At 39.9% G+C, this 15992-nt stretch overlaps 1 protein-coding gene and 1 long non-coding RNA gene across 2 annotated transcripts in view; one reads left to right on the forward strand and one right to left on the reverse strand.

The window, feature by feature from the left end:
* The first annotated feature begins 2425 nt into the window (after nucleotides 1–2425).
* LOC308590360 lies at nucleotides 2426–10350 on the forward strand. Its single transcript, XR_014009758.1, has 2 exons — nucleotides 2426–4289; nucleotides 5242–10350. It is a non-coding gene; the product is annotated as an uncharacterized lncRNA (long non-coding RNA).
* The window catches only part of ACTR3 (actin related protein 3), a 35490-nt gene continuing 29641 nt past the window's right edge, over nucleotides 10144–15992 (reverse strand). Inside the window, exons 9-12 of the mRNA XM_081199954.1 lie at nucleotides 15164–15256; nucleotides 13258–13383; nucleotides 11531–11614; nucleotides 10144–11078 (exon numbers count right to left, since the gene is read on the reverse strand). Of these exons, the coding sequence (XP_081056080.1) occupies nucleotides 10983–11078; nucleotides 11531–11614; nucleotides 13258–13383; nucleotides 15164–15256 (399 nt within the window). The 3' untranslated portion in view covers nucleotides 10144–10982. The remainder of the gene's footprint in view (nucleotides 11079–11530; nucleotides 11615–13257; nucleotides 13384–15163; nucleotides 15257–15992) is intronic.

Here is a 15992-nt window from a genome sequence, read left to right on the forward strand (position 1 = left end):
TCTATCTGGTTAAGATGGGTTTATTTTCAGCAGTTTATGGATTTGGGTGATGTAAGAGAGAGATGCTGCAGGATTTTTTAATGTGTGTGTTGGGGGGATTTATAGATTTGGTTTATTGTTTGGGGGCTTTATGGTGCTTGTACAGCCCTAGGAACCTTTGGGCGGAATACAGGTTTAATAAACAACAGTGCAAGACTATGTCTACTCAGAAGTAAGACCTGTGAATTCTATGGGGCTTGCTGCCAGATTAGTGCAGTTAGGATTGCAGCCTATATAAATAAATGGCTAATAGCACTGGACCTTCCTATGTGCCTTAGAAATCCCAGTTTAAATTTCAGTTTAGGCACAGGCTTTATGTAAACCCAATATGCTCTCTCTCAATCTCACCCTTCTCTCTGAAATGTGTGTGTAGCCTTATGTGCAGGGTTATTGTAAAGATTATTGTGTGTTGGCTTCAGCTGATGGGAGCTGTCGTACAACATTTGAAGGGTCTGTGTTTCCCAAGCCTGTCCTGCAGGATTCTCTCCAAATTTAGAAGGGTGATGAAAACTTTCCAAAGTAGCAATCCTGTGCACATGTACCGGTACTTGTGAACTGTTACTAAATGCAGAAGGCCCCAATTCTGAGTAAGCATGAAGAGCATTTCACTGCTATGCAGGAAGGCATTTTCATATATCACACAATCTTTTTAGTGAAAGAGAGCTAAACCGAGGCTTATTTCCGCCAATATTGAGAGGCAGTTTCTGTGATGTGGTTCCAAGCAGCAAGAAGAGACTAGCCATCAAGTTACAGCACTTACAATGGACAAAGGGAGAGTTTTTAAAGCTTGCCTTTTTGACAACAGTTAGAATTTATTTTGAGCCCCTTGCACTGGTTTTTACTTTGGCTTTATTATGCCCGTTTTATTGTGTTTTAGATTTTGCATTTTTAAGGTGTTTAAAAATACTTTTTGTTCTTAATTTTTTAACTTACAAAATGGGCCAGAGAACTTTTGATATTGGATGATATGTAAATATTATAATTAAGTATCAACTTGAACTGATGGATTTATTTCAAATTCAAATTATGCCATTTTATCTAACTTTGTTAATTTCCATCCTTAATCATAATTTAATGTGACATCATTCCAGCCACTCTCTCTATTCTGGTGCCTATCTATCCTGGTATATTTTAATTGTGTCATCTATCTTTTTCAGTTACTGATTTGGTAAGTGCCTGGAAGAGTGTTTTCACCTTACTATAAATAGGATTGAGAATACTCAAGTATTTCAGAGTATTTCAAGTATTTCAACATGAACTTGCATTCCATCTACTGAAATTTTGCTCTTTGTAGGAAGGTTTTGCTTTCTGCAAAGCAGATCAATTTAGAACATTCCTTCACTATAGGCTTAATCTGGTTTAACTGGCATTTTCTCTTCTAAGGGAAACCTAAGGACTGTACTTCTGACAGTAGAGCCACTGACCTCTTAGGATTTTCCATGAGTTTTCAGGAGAGGTGAGAATTCAATGGGTAGCAATAACAATGAAGAGTCATGTTATGCCTTAAAGATGTAACAAATTTTATTATGGCATGTTGCTTTTATGAACTAAGAGGCCACTTCATCGGATGCACGGAGGGTCAGACATCACATATATAATTTCCTTCTTGTTCCTTCTCCCCTTTCTTCCCCTCTTGGATATTTGACTTCATTGGTTTTAAAAAGGGTATTTTTTCATTAAAACCTTCCCCACATTGGGCAACCCAAAGGACAAGGAGAGAGAACAGAAGACCTTCAGAACTACATTCCAGCTCTATCCTTGTAGAATGGACTGTAGCCACCACAGGATCATGTTCCCTCCTAGGTAGACAACACAAGGTACTTTGCTGCTGATATTGCAGCACTGGTCTTGCTGAAATGAAAGATGAGATGGAGGGAGTCTTTTAACATCTCTGAGTGCAATTACTTTGCAAATACCATAAGAAAATTAACAGATCTGGACCAGGATGCATTTGTATTTCCAGTGATGTAATGAATAGCTGGTGAAACATTATATATATGAAAAACATCAACTTAGAAATCACTTTCCTAAACTGTTGAAATAATAATCTGAACAAGGCAAACATAATTAGGTTAATTTCTGTCCTATAACATAGCTAGGTGTCGCTATCTTAAACTGTGTGTGAAGGAAAGCTTATGCCTATATATTCATAACTCCTTCCTGTGCAGTACTAATTACTATTCCAGGACATTCTTTTGCTATCTTTAAGTGGTTTCTATTTACCATTTCCCTTGACATGATACTGGTGTTTGATTTGAGGTGTTCATCGTTATTCTTAGACTTATGAGAATAAAATTCCTAATTTCTATCTTTAGAAATATTAGCTCTTCTAGACTGACTTTGGGAGGTGGGGGAGACAAGGATATTTCAAGGTTCAGATAGAAATTCACAGTACTAAATTTACAGAACAGAGTGCCTCTCTGCCACTTTCCACAAAAGAGGACCTTAAAACTACCAAAGCCACAGACTGCTTATTAGCAGATAAAAGGTGGGCATTCTCACAAGACACAAGCCCACTTGGGAATAAGGCCATTGACTAATCTTGATCACCGTGGGTGAATACAACTGGCCATCTTATTTAGTGATAATTATGGGGACGTTCAAGGGACGCAGGTGGCGCTGTGGGTTAAACCACAGAGCCTAGGACTTGCCGATTGGAAGGTTGGTGGTTCGAATCCCCACGATGGGGTGAGCTCCTGTTGCTCGGTCCCTGCTCCTGCCAACCTAGCAGTTCGAAAGCACATCAAAGTGCATGTAGATAAATAGGTACCGCTCCGGCAGGAAGGTAAACGCTTCTGGTTCTCCAGAAGCGGCTTACTCATGCTGGCCACATGACCTGGAAGCTGTACGCTGACTCCCTCGGCCAATAAAGCGAGATGAGCGCTGCAACCCCAGAGTCGGTCACGACTGGACCTAATGGTCAGGGGTCCCTTTACCTTTTACCTTTATGGGGAAGTTCAGCAATGCAAACAACCAAGACAAGCTTTGTGTTAGTTTTTAGTTGCCATTCCTCCTCTCCTAGTTACTGGTGCTGTAGCTATGGTGCGGAGACCTATCCCTCAATTCATACCTATACTGTTTAGTCACTTCTGCATGATGGTAATCCACATAGGGCTATAATGCTTGTAAACCTCTTACACATTTCTTGGCAGGCTCTTCAGCACTTGTGTGGAGAGACTTATGTCCATTTCATCCAAGTAAACAAAAGTCTACCTTAGAGGCACCAAGGCAATGTGCAATGAAACATCTTACACAAGACAATAATTGCCAACCTTAATAAAATAAAGGCCAAAGGACATTGAAAATGTAAAAGAATAGGAAATGATGTTAACACACACTAAATGCAATCCTGGGCATGTATGCCCTGGAAGTAACTCTCTTACCATATTTGGGTAATATGGTACCCAATTGGTTGGAATTACTCATAATGACGGCAATGAGGACTGTCTGTCATGAGAAGCCCACTCTGTTCATTTAGGTTCCTCATACAACTTAGAACCCTAAATCATGTGGGGTGCTTACACAAGTAGAAAAGGCTCCCAGTTTCAAAAGTTATCCCTCCAACTTGTGAAGAATGCTGGGACGGAGCTGGCTCATCCCCATTTTCTCACTCCATGCTTGAATAGAGCCTGTGTTGAATAGGGTTTACTCCCAGGTTAAGGGTGTAACTGGAAATGGGGTATGAATAATGAATATTTGGTAGGGTTGGAGTTATGTGCATAACTGAGGACAGATCAAAGCCCTCGCTGTGAAGCATGATAATGTTGAAGTGATTTTGGACGGTTAGCATTTTAACTACATCCAGGAATTTTCAGATTGTAAGTTAATATGATTGCAGAAGCAGAGGCTTAGGAAAACTGATACAAACCTGCACCCAATAGGTTTTTTTAAGTGGCCAAATCCTCACCCCAGATGTACAGGTTTGAGACAAGTTTGGCTGCGAGTCCTGGAAGGCCTGCTCCCAACTTTGCAGGCCTTTTTCCTCCTGTGAGGGCAGGCCCCTGACTGACTCCAGCCATAAAAGCTGAGGCTGCTGAACAGACTCCTGGACTGGGGGCTTTGTTGTGGGGAGGTTTGTTATTTAATTCTTTGTATCTTTATTTCTAGATCCTATTATGGTTTAAAATGTATGTGGAAGTTTTTCAATTTTGTTGTGTACTTTCAGATGTGTTTTATTTGACAACTTTTGTAATTATGTAAATTATTTCATGTTATAAGCTCCCTTGAGCATGGTTTTAACTATTGGAAAGGTGGCATACAAATACATAAGATGACAATGAAGATGATGATGAATATTGTACTGTTTATGTTAAACAGTAGTGGGAACATGCAGTCCAGGGACCACTATGTGACCCTTTGAATGCTGCAGGCCCATTCTTGCTCTCCAGACCAGCCCTTTGATAACTGCTTCTTCATTACATGCCACTGTGTAAGGAGGGGGTAAAGAAAATAAAATGGGTCTGCCATGTGGTGAGCCCAGGAATGGGTGCTGCCAAGGAGTGTGGTGGAGTCTCCTTCTTTGGAGGTCTTTAAGCAGAGGCTTGACAACCATATGTCAGGAGTGCTCTGATGGTGTTTCCTGCTTGGCAGGGGGTTGGACTCGATGGCCCTTGTGGTCTCTTCCAACTCTATGATTCTATGATTCTATGATTCTATGAATGGGGCTGGAAGGAGAGGAGGAGGACATGTAGTGGTGGAGACCAGAAATGGACAGAGTTGGAAGTAGGGAGAGCTGTCTGTAGTGGTCAGTTCCAATTTGTGTCACTGGAAAGGGGGAAATGGAGAGGAGACAAAAATGGATAGAGGGAAGGGGATAATGGATAGAGTAGGGCTAGAGTATGTGCACATGGAGTGCCACGTAATACTGCAGTGATGAAAAATCCACCTAGTTTTGCCTCTGCTTATTGCAAGCATGCAATTCCTGAGAAATGACCCTCAACAAAAATGTTTTAAACCAGGATAGGAAAGGAGTGCTCTTTTAATGAACAAGGTAATCCACGATAAGCCACTTTACACATCCAAGGGTACGGATAACAAATATTTGAAACCTGTCCTGCAGAAGACGCACCAGTGACATAGCCAGATCATTATTTCCTAAGTGTTTTAGCAGACAAAACAAGGCTACACACAAACCTCAGGTCTTAATGGCTTGTCTTCCCACACCTTACATTGTACTTTTTATAGTCATACAGGTAAGGATAGGCTTAGATATTCCTTCCAAAAATTAGAAGAGAGCTTTGCACAAGACATTAAACAAGTTAGCTTGGTAGCTTTAGAGAAATGCAACTGAAAAAGAGAAAATGGAGTTGAAAGTCAAAAGAGGGTTCTTGCATTGAGCCAGCCTGTAGACCGTGCATGCAGTGCGGAGGCAAGTGTCTTAGCATCCTACTCCAACCATGCATTGCAAGGACAGAGTATCTGTGGGCCTCTAGATGTTGCTGGATGACAACTCCCATCTTCTCAGACCATTGACCATTATGGCAGCGGCTGATGGGAGTTGGTGTCCAATATCTGGAGATTCCCCACAGGTGGGAGACAGGGCATGTACACCTACAACTATGAAATCCATGTTGAGAAAAACCAAACCCTTAAGCTACCACACAGGACACTGTATATACCTCTGGTAGGGGCTACATGATGTATAATAGAATGTGAATGCCAATAGTTTGTATAATATTTCAGGCTTATTATTGAAGCATCATTTCAGTATCCTTCTTTGAATGCCGAACCCTTTTAGACACGGAAGACTTATCAATTTTCTTTTTTTTGATACCAGTTAAAATGTCAGCCAAAAGTGGCATCACACAATCAGATGGTCTCACTATTGACATAAGGAGTGGTATTTAATAGATTTGAAGATATGGATGTTCAGGAGAAACATGATGAACCAATCTCGCCTACAAGCACAGACAACTTCACTGAGATTGCCAAGAGTTTTGCATTTACCGGGCCTCAAGCTAGAAGGTGGTTAAAAATTGCAGACAAGATTTTCTAGTTTCAGCTGGGATGTAAAGTCACAGCAGATATTACAAAATATGTACAGATAAGATAGCAGTGTGCAATGTTCTAGTATGAACATAACCTTTTTCTTTATAGACAATGGAAAAGTCAGTATTCCTAAAGCAGAGAGGAGAAGAAAATAGAGATTGTTAAAATACCACTAGGTTATTAAAACTTTCAACGAAAGCAGTAGGGACTTGAAACAATGTTTTTCTAACACCTGTGATTATCTAGTATCCTTGGAAACACTAAGGACATTCAAAGAAGTCTATTGAGCCACATCAAGTTTCCAATGTACTGTTAATTACTGTATTATAGGTGCTTTTTACAGTGTTAGATTTGGTCACATGTGAGTTTTTGTTCATTGCTCAAACAGCCATTAAATGAACAACAAAAATGAATGTTAAGATTACCTGTAGCAGAGAGCAGCAAGATTTTATTACACAGCAGCATATTTGTACCATTGTGATATGGCAGATCTTTATGCCCACTAATTTAATTAACAGAGTTAAGGAAACAAAGAATAGTTTTGGATTAGGTATTTTCGGCATAGACTTTGATGTTCTAGCACAGAAACTTGGTTTGTAATCACCGTTCTTCACAGACCTTACTAATAGGACATGTCAGTATTATAGAAAAACTCTATATAAGCAAAAACCAATGGAATTTTGATTTGCCTCAGGAAACAAAAGCCGATTAATAAAGTATCAGCTACCCTCTGCAACACACAACCAGTTAAGCTTTAAGTGACAGGTTTGGTCAGTAGTATCCAAATCTTGTCTGCATTTATTTGGAATACACAGGTGAAACTAAACAGAGACAGATCTTCATAAGGGTTGTTCCTTTCAGCATAATAAAACCCTCTAATAACAATATATACCTTTGATTGTATGGGCAGCCTGTGCTGATCTTATCTGCCGTATTCTATAACCCCACCTATTGTCATCATCATATGATGCCTTATGACAATTGTATGATGTGTTATTCACTTTCTTAAGCAGGGAAGACTGAAGTTTCACTAACAGTTTTGCTGAAGTTGCCACTGACAGCCACACACTGTTAGGACTTGTCCATAAGAATGCAAATATGTCCCAGATAACCACAAGACCTGAATGTTTGAGATTATGTCATATATAAATATTCAGGAAGCATATAGAATGTGCGCTTTCTCTCACACACATTTTCAAGCTACTTCTTTGTATCTCAAACTGACAAGTACAAAAGCTTAAGCAATGGTGTGTATACAGAGACAACTCACACAACGCAGCCTAGGGCATTCTCTGTGGTAGCCCCTAAGTCGTGCACCTGTGTCGCATCAAACACCTTCATTATACAGCTTTCAATGAAGATGCATCTCTTCACCCTGACTTTTGACACTTTAGGTGTGTATTTTTAGGACCCACTTTATTCTTGTGATTGTAATTTGTTTTTACTATTGTGTTTGAATGTTGTAATCCCTACCCTGGGACCTTAGCATGAAGGGCAGGTAATTAAATAATAATGTATTCTTTAATAAAAATTAGATGCATTTTTATACATACACAACAATCTCCTTCGAATCATGTGTAAACCTACATGATTCCTTCCCTTCCTATTATAGGAAAATGACGAGTTTCCAATACAAGGATTTAGTTAAATCACTGTATCACTTAAGCTTGGGGTTCTCTTGCACCACAATAGGCATGCAGACCATCACATTTGTTCTCCTATACCAATTCCTAGCAATTACCTAGCACCTGAAACTCTGCTTCCATATCCACTACAGTTGTGAGATAGTCAGAGCCCAAATGATCAAATGTGTTAAAACAATTTAGCTTCATAATTTAGGTACACACATTTTTGATAACTGAATACTGCACAATATTGATATTTGATTAAGGCACTGGGAAATCAATTTTTTGTTTTGTTTTCAATGGAAATATTCAAGCTTCCCATGGGCTTCTAACTAGGCAATATATCCATTGACAGTTTAGCTCCTGGTTAGGAAGCTACTACTCTCAGCCTAATTTAATGCATTGTTGAGAAAGGGGGTGACTCACAGCATGAGCAAGAGAAGGGTTGGTACATACACAGAGATGGGGTGGGGCAAAGATAAATGCTACAAAGCAACTGTGCAATGCTGCAAACTCCACATGCTTTTGAATCTGACTTCACCCAGCCAGAGACTACAGTCCTTGACTGATGTTTTTCTTGTGGGTCAATACCCTTTCATAACAAAAAGTCTAGTTAATAATTCTACCTGTTTTTTTAAAAAAAAACATTGCAGGATTAACAGAAAACTAGCATAATGTTGGGTGATAGTCAACATTAGTCATACACAAAGTAACTTAAGCCCACTATTTCAATGAGTCTGAATATGACTTGGATATCACCCTTAAGAAACAACTTATTAGCAGAGATTCAGTACAGTACAGCCATGCCATGGCAGAACCTTCCTTTCTACTTGTACCTTATTAAGTTTTCAGATCATTCCCACGATTTTTTTAAAGTGTTCCTGCCCCAGGGGGCATGCAAATATGACAAATCCACATAAAATGCATTAAGGTTGAGTATTTTTTATACACAAAATGACAGAAGAGATCAAGGTGCTGGTCTACAAGCATGAAGGCCAACTGGTAACTCTTTAGATGCTGAAGTTTAGGGACTCTGCCTAAAAAAATGTTCATAGTTTCCTCTTAGCTGACAGCTTCCTTGCGGGAAGCAAGAAACAACCGTTACTGAGGAATCAATTTGCTATCCTGGTTGTTTAAATAGTTTGCATTATGAATAATCTTATATTGAGTATCTGTATGCAACATTTTATTAGTTGTAAAATTATATTATTGTTTTGCAAAGCTGATTCCACTGTCATCCTTTACTACTGGTACGTAACACATAGGATATTCACATCATTATTCATTAAAGTACATTTCAGTAGAAGAAATCCACACATCTTCGTTTGTAGACTTGAAAATGCAGTAAAAGTGTTCAAACCAATGGAATAGCTTTCTAGAACATATGCAGAAATGCTATTCAAGTAGTTCATTGCACCTGTATTTAGTAGAGATTATATTCGGTAGTTACCTGAGCAGAAGGCACTTCACATTTCTCCCTGGCCTTCTTTCCCTCTGCAGTCGCTGTGGCTCTTGGAAAGCCTATCCAGTGAGTCTGGGGCCCTCTGAACAGTGTGGAGTATGTTGTATGAGGGGGCAGTGGGACAAATGGAAATCACCTGAGAAGGGAGCTCTGCTTGTGCAAAGTATCCTTCACCTGATTTCTGGTGATTCTCTCTCACACTACAGCCCCTGTATCCTGTGGAGACTCATGCTGCAGGAAGGGCGTGCGTGATTTTCATATATTACACCTTCCTCTGCAACTCCCAGAACCACCTCCCTTGCTGTTGCAGGAGGTCTCCTATCTATGCAGAACAGCTTTTCAGGGAACACAGGTGTTGCAAATGAAAAGTTATACTAATGAAATTTGCCTTCCCCACTTGCCATGAAGTGACTGTCTCATCAGCAGAAATCAGGCTCTGTGATGCCTGGATCCAGCACACACTAACAGAAATTTCAAAACTCTTTAAAAATCCAATTTAATTTTTTGGGAACATTCCAATTTTTCAATCTCCCTTCTCACTCAGGACCCATGGCCTCAAGTTGATCAAAAGGTGAATGAGCAGAGCTAAAACTAAATTGGCAATACACTGATCAGCAGCTACATTTACTCCACAAAGGCCAACGTATTTTGCTCTAAATATTTGTATAGTCAGCCATGCCATACCAGCTCCTTGTTAGATAACAGTATATACAGAAGCCATATAATTCACCCCCTGGATCCTGCAGTAGCAAATCAACAATACCCCCAAAATGCAGCAGCATTATTTACCAAAACATAATGAGAAAATGTTAATGAAAGCTAAATTTTCATAAATTGCATATGCACTTCTGTATGCTGCTGAATAGAAACTAAAATCACAGACACATGCACCACTTTCATATTTGTGTCACAATACCTGTTCCATTTTCGTCTCCTTAAAATTACTGATTTAATAATTGCCATGGCAAACTAGGGAGAGAGAGACCTTCAAACGATCAAGCAATGAGACTGAAAGGCCTCAGACAAACATTAAAAAGAATTTTTGTGTCTTTATTGGAATGGTGGAATACACCTATTTTGATAACTTGAATATTTGGTTGTAATTAGAAATGACACTACAGAACTGCAATACTGGTCCAACAGTCTTGTCTTTACTTCCCCCCACCCCCAAAGCAAGAAATAGAATGAAAATGCACCGAGTAATCAGAAAGCACTAGCAGGCATCGGTTAATCCAAGATTCTAGCTCCTTAGTTCCAAAAGCACTTGCCAAGTTGCATTGTGTGTGGAACCCAAGTTTTAGGATTGGTCATAATTTGAAGTTACTAGAGATTCACATGATTAAGCTTCATGTGGGCATTATTATTATTTTTATTCATCTCAAATTGGTCACTGGTATTTCTCTTGTCAAATATTACATTTCTTTCATTCACTGATATTTTTCTCAACGTATAAAAAAGTATGAAATATAAACAAGCTCTCTCATTGTACACGTGTAAGAGTACAATTGAAGAATTATAGAGCTGACTATCTACACACCATCAAATCCCATCAAATCTTGGATATTCCATTAATATACAAAATATCAGGGCACAGAAAGAACAAAAACCCACTTCTTTTGTTTTGTTTACGCACAGGATCAAATATTCAATCGAAAGGGAAAAAAACACTTGGAATCATTTTGGCTTCCCACTACATCTGCATGTTGAGACACTTATTAAAATATTCCTGTTTAATTGTGTTTGGTCTTTTTTTTTCTTATTTTCAAGTCATGTTTTGTTATCTTAATACCGGCCATCCAGACAAACATGTATTGAGAAAGACCCTCCATCTCCCAGCCTCCCGAGATCCAACTCATGGCAGGTCGGATTTAAGACATAACTCCAAAAACTGGGTTGTGACGACAGATGCTAGGACCAATTTCTTCATAGTCTTTTTTGGTGTGGCATACTTGGTAGAACTCAGGCTGGGGGGGAAAGAAGATAAAAGGGAATATTTTCACTAAAAATATATTTTTGTCACTTTTAGGTTAAACTTGTGATATACTAAAACTTGTTATTAAAGCACCTGTCTCAGTTTTGTGCCTGTATTATAGCTTATGTAACACAAGACAACACTGCCTTAAAAAGATGTTTATGGGAAAAATTAGGAACAGATAAACAATAGACAGTGCGAAAAGCTCTTCCCCCATGCATTTACATTTTTCAAGGAAGCTCCTCATAAGTTACAAACATTTTGGAAAGTCTATTTATAAAAGGTTCCAGGCAGTATCCCCCCCCCCAAAAAAAAAATAGGAGCACTTTTTAAAGCACCATGATTGGGCTTGTCCTATAAACATATACCATGGACAGTGAATACAGGTCAAAATATATGTGAGAAAAGTTCTCTTCAGATTTCTTTTTCCTTTTGTCAACTTACCGTGGAAGCCAACATTGATCCTCCAAACCAGACAGCATATCTTTGCATATGGTGTGTGATAACTTGTACATCAATAGGTTTGGGCTACAAGAGAAAATAAAATCAGTACAGAGTACTGTTTTAAATAAAATGCCATTACAGACACTTCTTTTTTTTCACTGGCTGTAGCAAAACCCCAGTTTTAAGAATATTTAACTGTCAGGCAAAACAGTTTTTAATCAAATTCTCTCAAATGCACTAATCTGAATAGGTTCCAAGATATATATATGTTTTCTCAGCACAATGGAAGAGCACATGACTTTGCATGCAGAAGGTCCCAGGTCCCAGCCCCAATACTTTTATCTAAAATGACTGGGTCATATGTGATAAGAAAAACCTCTACCTGAAATCCTGGGAAATCATTGTCAGCCATTAATGTTCTCTATATTACAAGTGTGAACTTTTCCCTTTCTCCCAAAAATGCCACAAGATACTTCTTGTGGGTTTACATGGTTGAAAACAGGCAGAATCTAGAAATACTAAGGTCCTAAAAAAACACCTCAATATATTTCTGCCTTCTCTCACAGAAGCCACTATAACACGCCTCTTGCCATTTCCAATCTGTTGTGCCAGAGGGAAAGTACAGGACAGTAAAGTTGAAGTGGTCAGGCCAGTAAAGCACCCAGATCCTGCTTTCAGGCTGGCTGGCCACTGTGAGAACAGGATGTGGAACCAACTGGGCCACGGGCCTGGTCTTGCAGGCTCTTCTTATGTAACCAAAGGTAGTTTCCAATATAAGCACTTATTCACCAACCAAAAACAATACACAGTACTGAAAGCAGTTCTATAATTTAATAAGCCTCATGTTGCCAGCAGACTTGAAATAAATGCTTTTTATTATTTTTCTGAGGAAACTGGCAAATTCTATTTGTTATCCATCTGTTGCACTAAACACTGAAACAGGAGTATCCACTCTCCACAAAAGTGGCAACAGCTGCTTCCCCAAAACCACTACTAGTTTTCAAGATCATGGACAGGATAAGTGCCTGTAGAAATCATAATGAAACCTTCACAAATGTGGAAAGTACCACATATACTCGAGTATAAGCCGACCCAAATACAGTGGTACCTCAGATTAAGTACTTAATTCGTTCCAGAGGTCTGTTCTTAACCTGAAACTGTTCTTAACCTGAAGCACTACTTTAGCTAATGGGGCCTCCTGCAGCCGTCGCGCCGCCGGAGCACGATTTCTGTTCTCATCTTGAAGCAAAATTCTGAACCCGAGGTACTATTTCTGGGTTAGCGGAGTCTTTAACCTGAAGCGTATGTAACCCAAGGTAACACTGTATAAGCCGAGGCACCTAATTTTAGCACAAAAAACTGGAAAAACTTATTGACTCGGGTATAAGCAGGTACACCACACCACAAACCTGGTGGTGGCGGCAGCGGCGGAAGAAGAACAAGCAGCCCAAATGGACTCCTTTCAGGCTGCTCGTCCCTCCGCCGCTGCCGCAGCGCGCCTCACTCAAGTATAAGCCAAGGGGCGCTTTTTCAGCATAAAAAATGTGCTGAAAGAATTGACTTATACTCGAGTATATACGGTAATTAAAGATGAAGAGATTGATACAGTTCAAAATGAGGATGACACAATTTAATGGCTTTCTTATGGGATTCCATTTACAGATGTGATGTAAACTAGCACAACAAACTACACATACAAGTGAAACATCTTAACTAAAGAAACAAACCTTCAGTCTGCCACCACTCAGTTCCTCGCTGAGTTTCAGTCTGGCATCAACAGTTCTTTTCAAGTCTCGTTGTAAACGGCGACCAAAGTCCCTGAACATTGTGGAGCCACCAGAGAGGACAATATTCTAAATTGTACACACAAAAGTTGTATTACTTAACAACACTGGATGTTAACAATCAGTTTCTGAAAATAAGGAGTGAAGGCAGCTGTAATGACTACAAAACAGTCACAGCAAGGAACAGGGCCAATGCTTGAGCCATGCATGCTCAATTTAAGAGACTGAGACAAATTATTTCACAAATAGGAATTTTACAGATAGCCTGAGAATTTTATGGCTTTACAATCAGTGTTAAGCTGAGCACCCCATGAAAGAAAGGCTAGATTACAAATTACTACAGATGTTTAGATACTTAAAGTGCACTTTCTTCAATCTAGAAATTTATTAAATAACTTGTTTAATATGTTTGTTCTGAGTCAGCCCAATTTTAAAAGCTATGCAACACAACAAAGGTTCCTAAATGATCGTGCCAAAATTCATTCCATGCAACTACTCTTCTTCCCCTCAAAACCTCCTCCAGAGGGTCTTCCAACCAGAGAGTAGGAGGGGAAGGAGAAGTTCTGTTGCACAAGCAGAAGTTTGCTTATAATAGTGGAACAGCGGCAGGGGATACAACCTAACCCTTTCATATTTTATTTCTAGTTATAGTTTAGCAATATATTTCATTCCATTAATTCCATTATTTACAATATCCACTTGAATATATATTAGTGAAGGGCTAATCAGGATAAATGTGCACATGCTTAGCACACAAAAGGGTCTAAGTTCAGTCCTTGGCACCTTCTAGTAAACCCGGAGAAGACTCTCGACCCAAACCAGGGTGGTCCAGCATGCGGCCCTCAAGGTCTTTTCTGGTGGCCCTCGGCAACATTTGATGCCCACCCAGCCCTCGCACTGCCTTCTCAAAGATGGGTGAGGCTTTGGGCTTGGGAATGGAGCTATGAGGGCTCTGACATAGTCCCAGAGTCTTCCAGCCTGCTTCCTAAAGCCTAGTTAGGGCTTTCCCAGCTTTCGAGAAGGAGGTGGGAGGTCTCTAGGACCCTAGCAGAGCCTCACATCTCCCTTACCCAGATTTGGGAAGGCAGCACGAGGACTGGAGAGGGGGCACCAACTTTTAGCCTCATTCCCCAACCCCTGTGTGACATGGCAGTGTGCAGTCTGGGGGTTCCATGTCTTGTCTAAGTATTATTGTGGCCCACTTGGTAAGGTAAAAGGTAAAGGTAAGATAAAGGACCCCTGGAAGGTCAAAGACAACTATGGGGTTGCAGTGCTCATCTCACTTTCAGGCCGAGGGAGCTGACGTTTGTCCACAGAGAGCTTTCCAGGTCATCTGGCCAGCATGGCTAAACTCCTTCTGGTGCAGCAGAACACTTTGATGGAAACCAGCGTGCACGGAAACGCCGTTTACCTTCCCACTGCAGCAGTACCTATTTATCTACTTGCACTGACGTGCTTCCAAACTGCTAGGTTGGCAAGAGCAGGGACAGAGCAACAGGAGCTCGCCCCGTCATGGGGATTCGAACCACCGACCTTCTGATCAGCAAGCCCAAGAGGCTCAGTGGTTTAGACCACAGCACCACCCGTGTCCCAAGGCCCACTTGGTATGAAAATTTGGACCACCCTGCCACAAACCCTGGAAAGCCACTACCAGTCAGTGTAGACCCTAAGCTAGGTGGATCACTTGTCAGACTGCATAAGGCAGCTTCTTACACTTGTAACATAGCCCATTATTGTGCTTTCAACGGAAAAACTGAGATCTCTTTAGCAAGTAGGCAGAGATATATTCTGAAAAACCTCTCTCTCTTTTTCTCACACATACACACAAACATTATTTAGCTTTACTAACCTTATATAGCGGACGTCTAACATCAATGGGACAGTTCTGAATTACCTCGTCTACTACTTCTGAGATAGGCTGTGTGAAGTCTGGATTAGCAAACTAAAAACAGAAGTATGTATCAGCAAAGAGCTGATTACTTTACAAGTAATTTTATTGCTTAATGCAGCATTTCAAAAGAACAAATACAAACAGGTTTTGTTTTCCATACATAATACTGAAGCATCAGCCTTCTCTTTAACATATTAGAGGCAAGTGTAGATTATTGCAGATTTCTAAAGAAAGCATTAAGAAAGCTAGATGAGATGAATTTAGCAAGATGGAAAAAACTAAGACATAACAATGTGAGAAACACTATGGAAAAAGAAGCACTAGTTTAATTGAAGGTAAATTCTAATTCAAAAAATAGACTCAGCATTTACTCTGAAAAATAATCTCGTCTCTCCCTCACCAGCCTCTACAGTCTTCCCCAATGGCTATTTTACACTGTAAGTTTGAGGCAGCATCTGCCTGCTTATGTACCTCTGTAAAGTACCACTTATTCTCAAAGGTCCTGTGTTATAATAATAAAGATCAATTTGAAACTAATAAAAAAAATGAAAGGGTAAAAAACCAAGTACAACCACATACAGATACTGAAGAACAGGAATTCAGGAAAATGTAAGCCATCCAATCCCTTTACCCTTTCCATTCTCCCTGCTGTTGCATTGTACTGAACACTTTGGAGACCGCCTACACATCTCAGATGCTAAGCACTGAATCAAACAGTTTTATTCAGCATGAAAAAATGGGAATCAGCTGGAAGAAATATTTATTCCTGTTCCCTCAGCTCACCACA

This window comes from Podarcis bocagei (assembly GCF_964188305.1).
Source record: "Podarcis bocagei genome assembly, chromosome: 1".
Taxonomy (NCBI): Eukaryota; Metazoa; Chordata; class Lepidosauria; order Squamata; family Lacertidae; genus Podarcis; species Podarcis bocagei.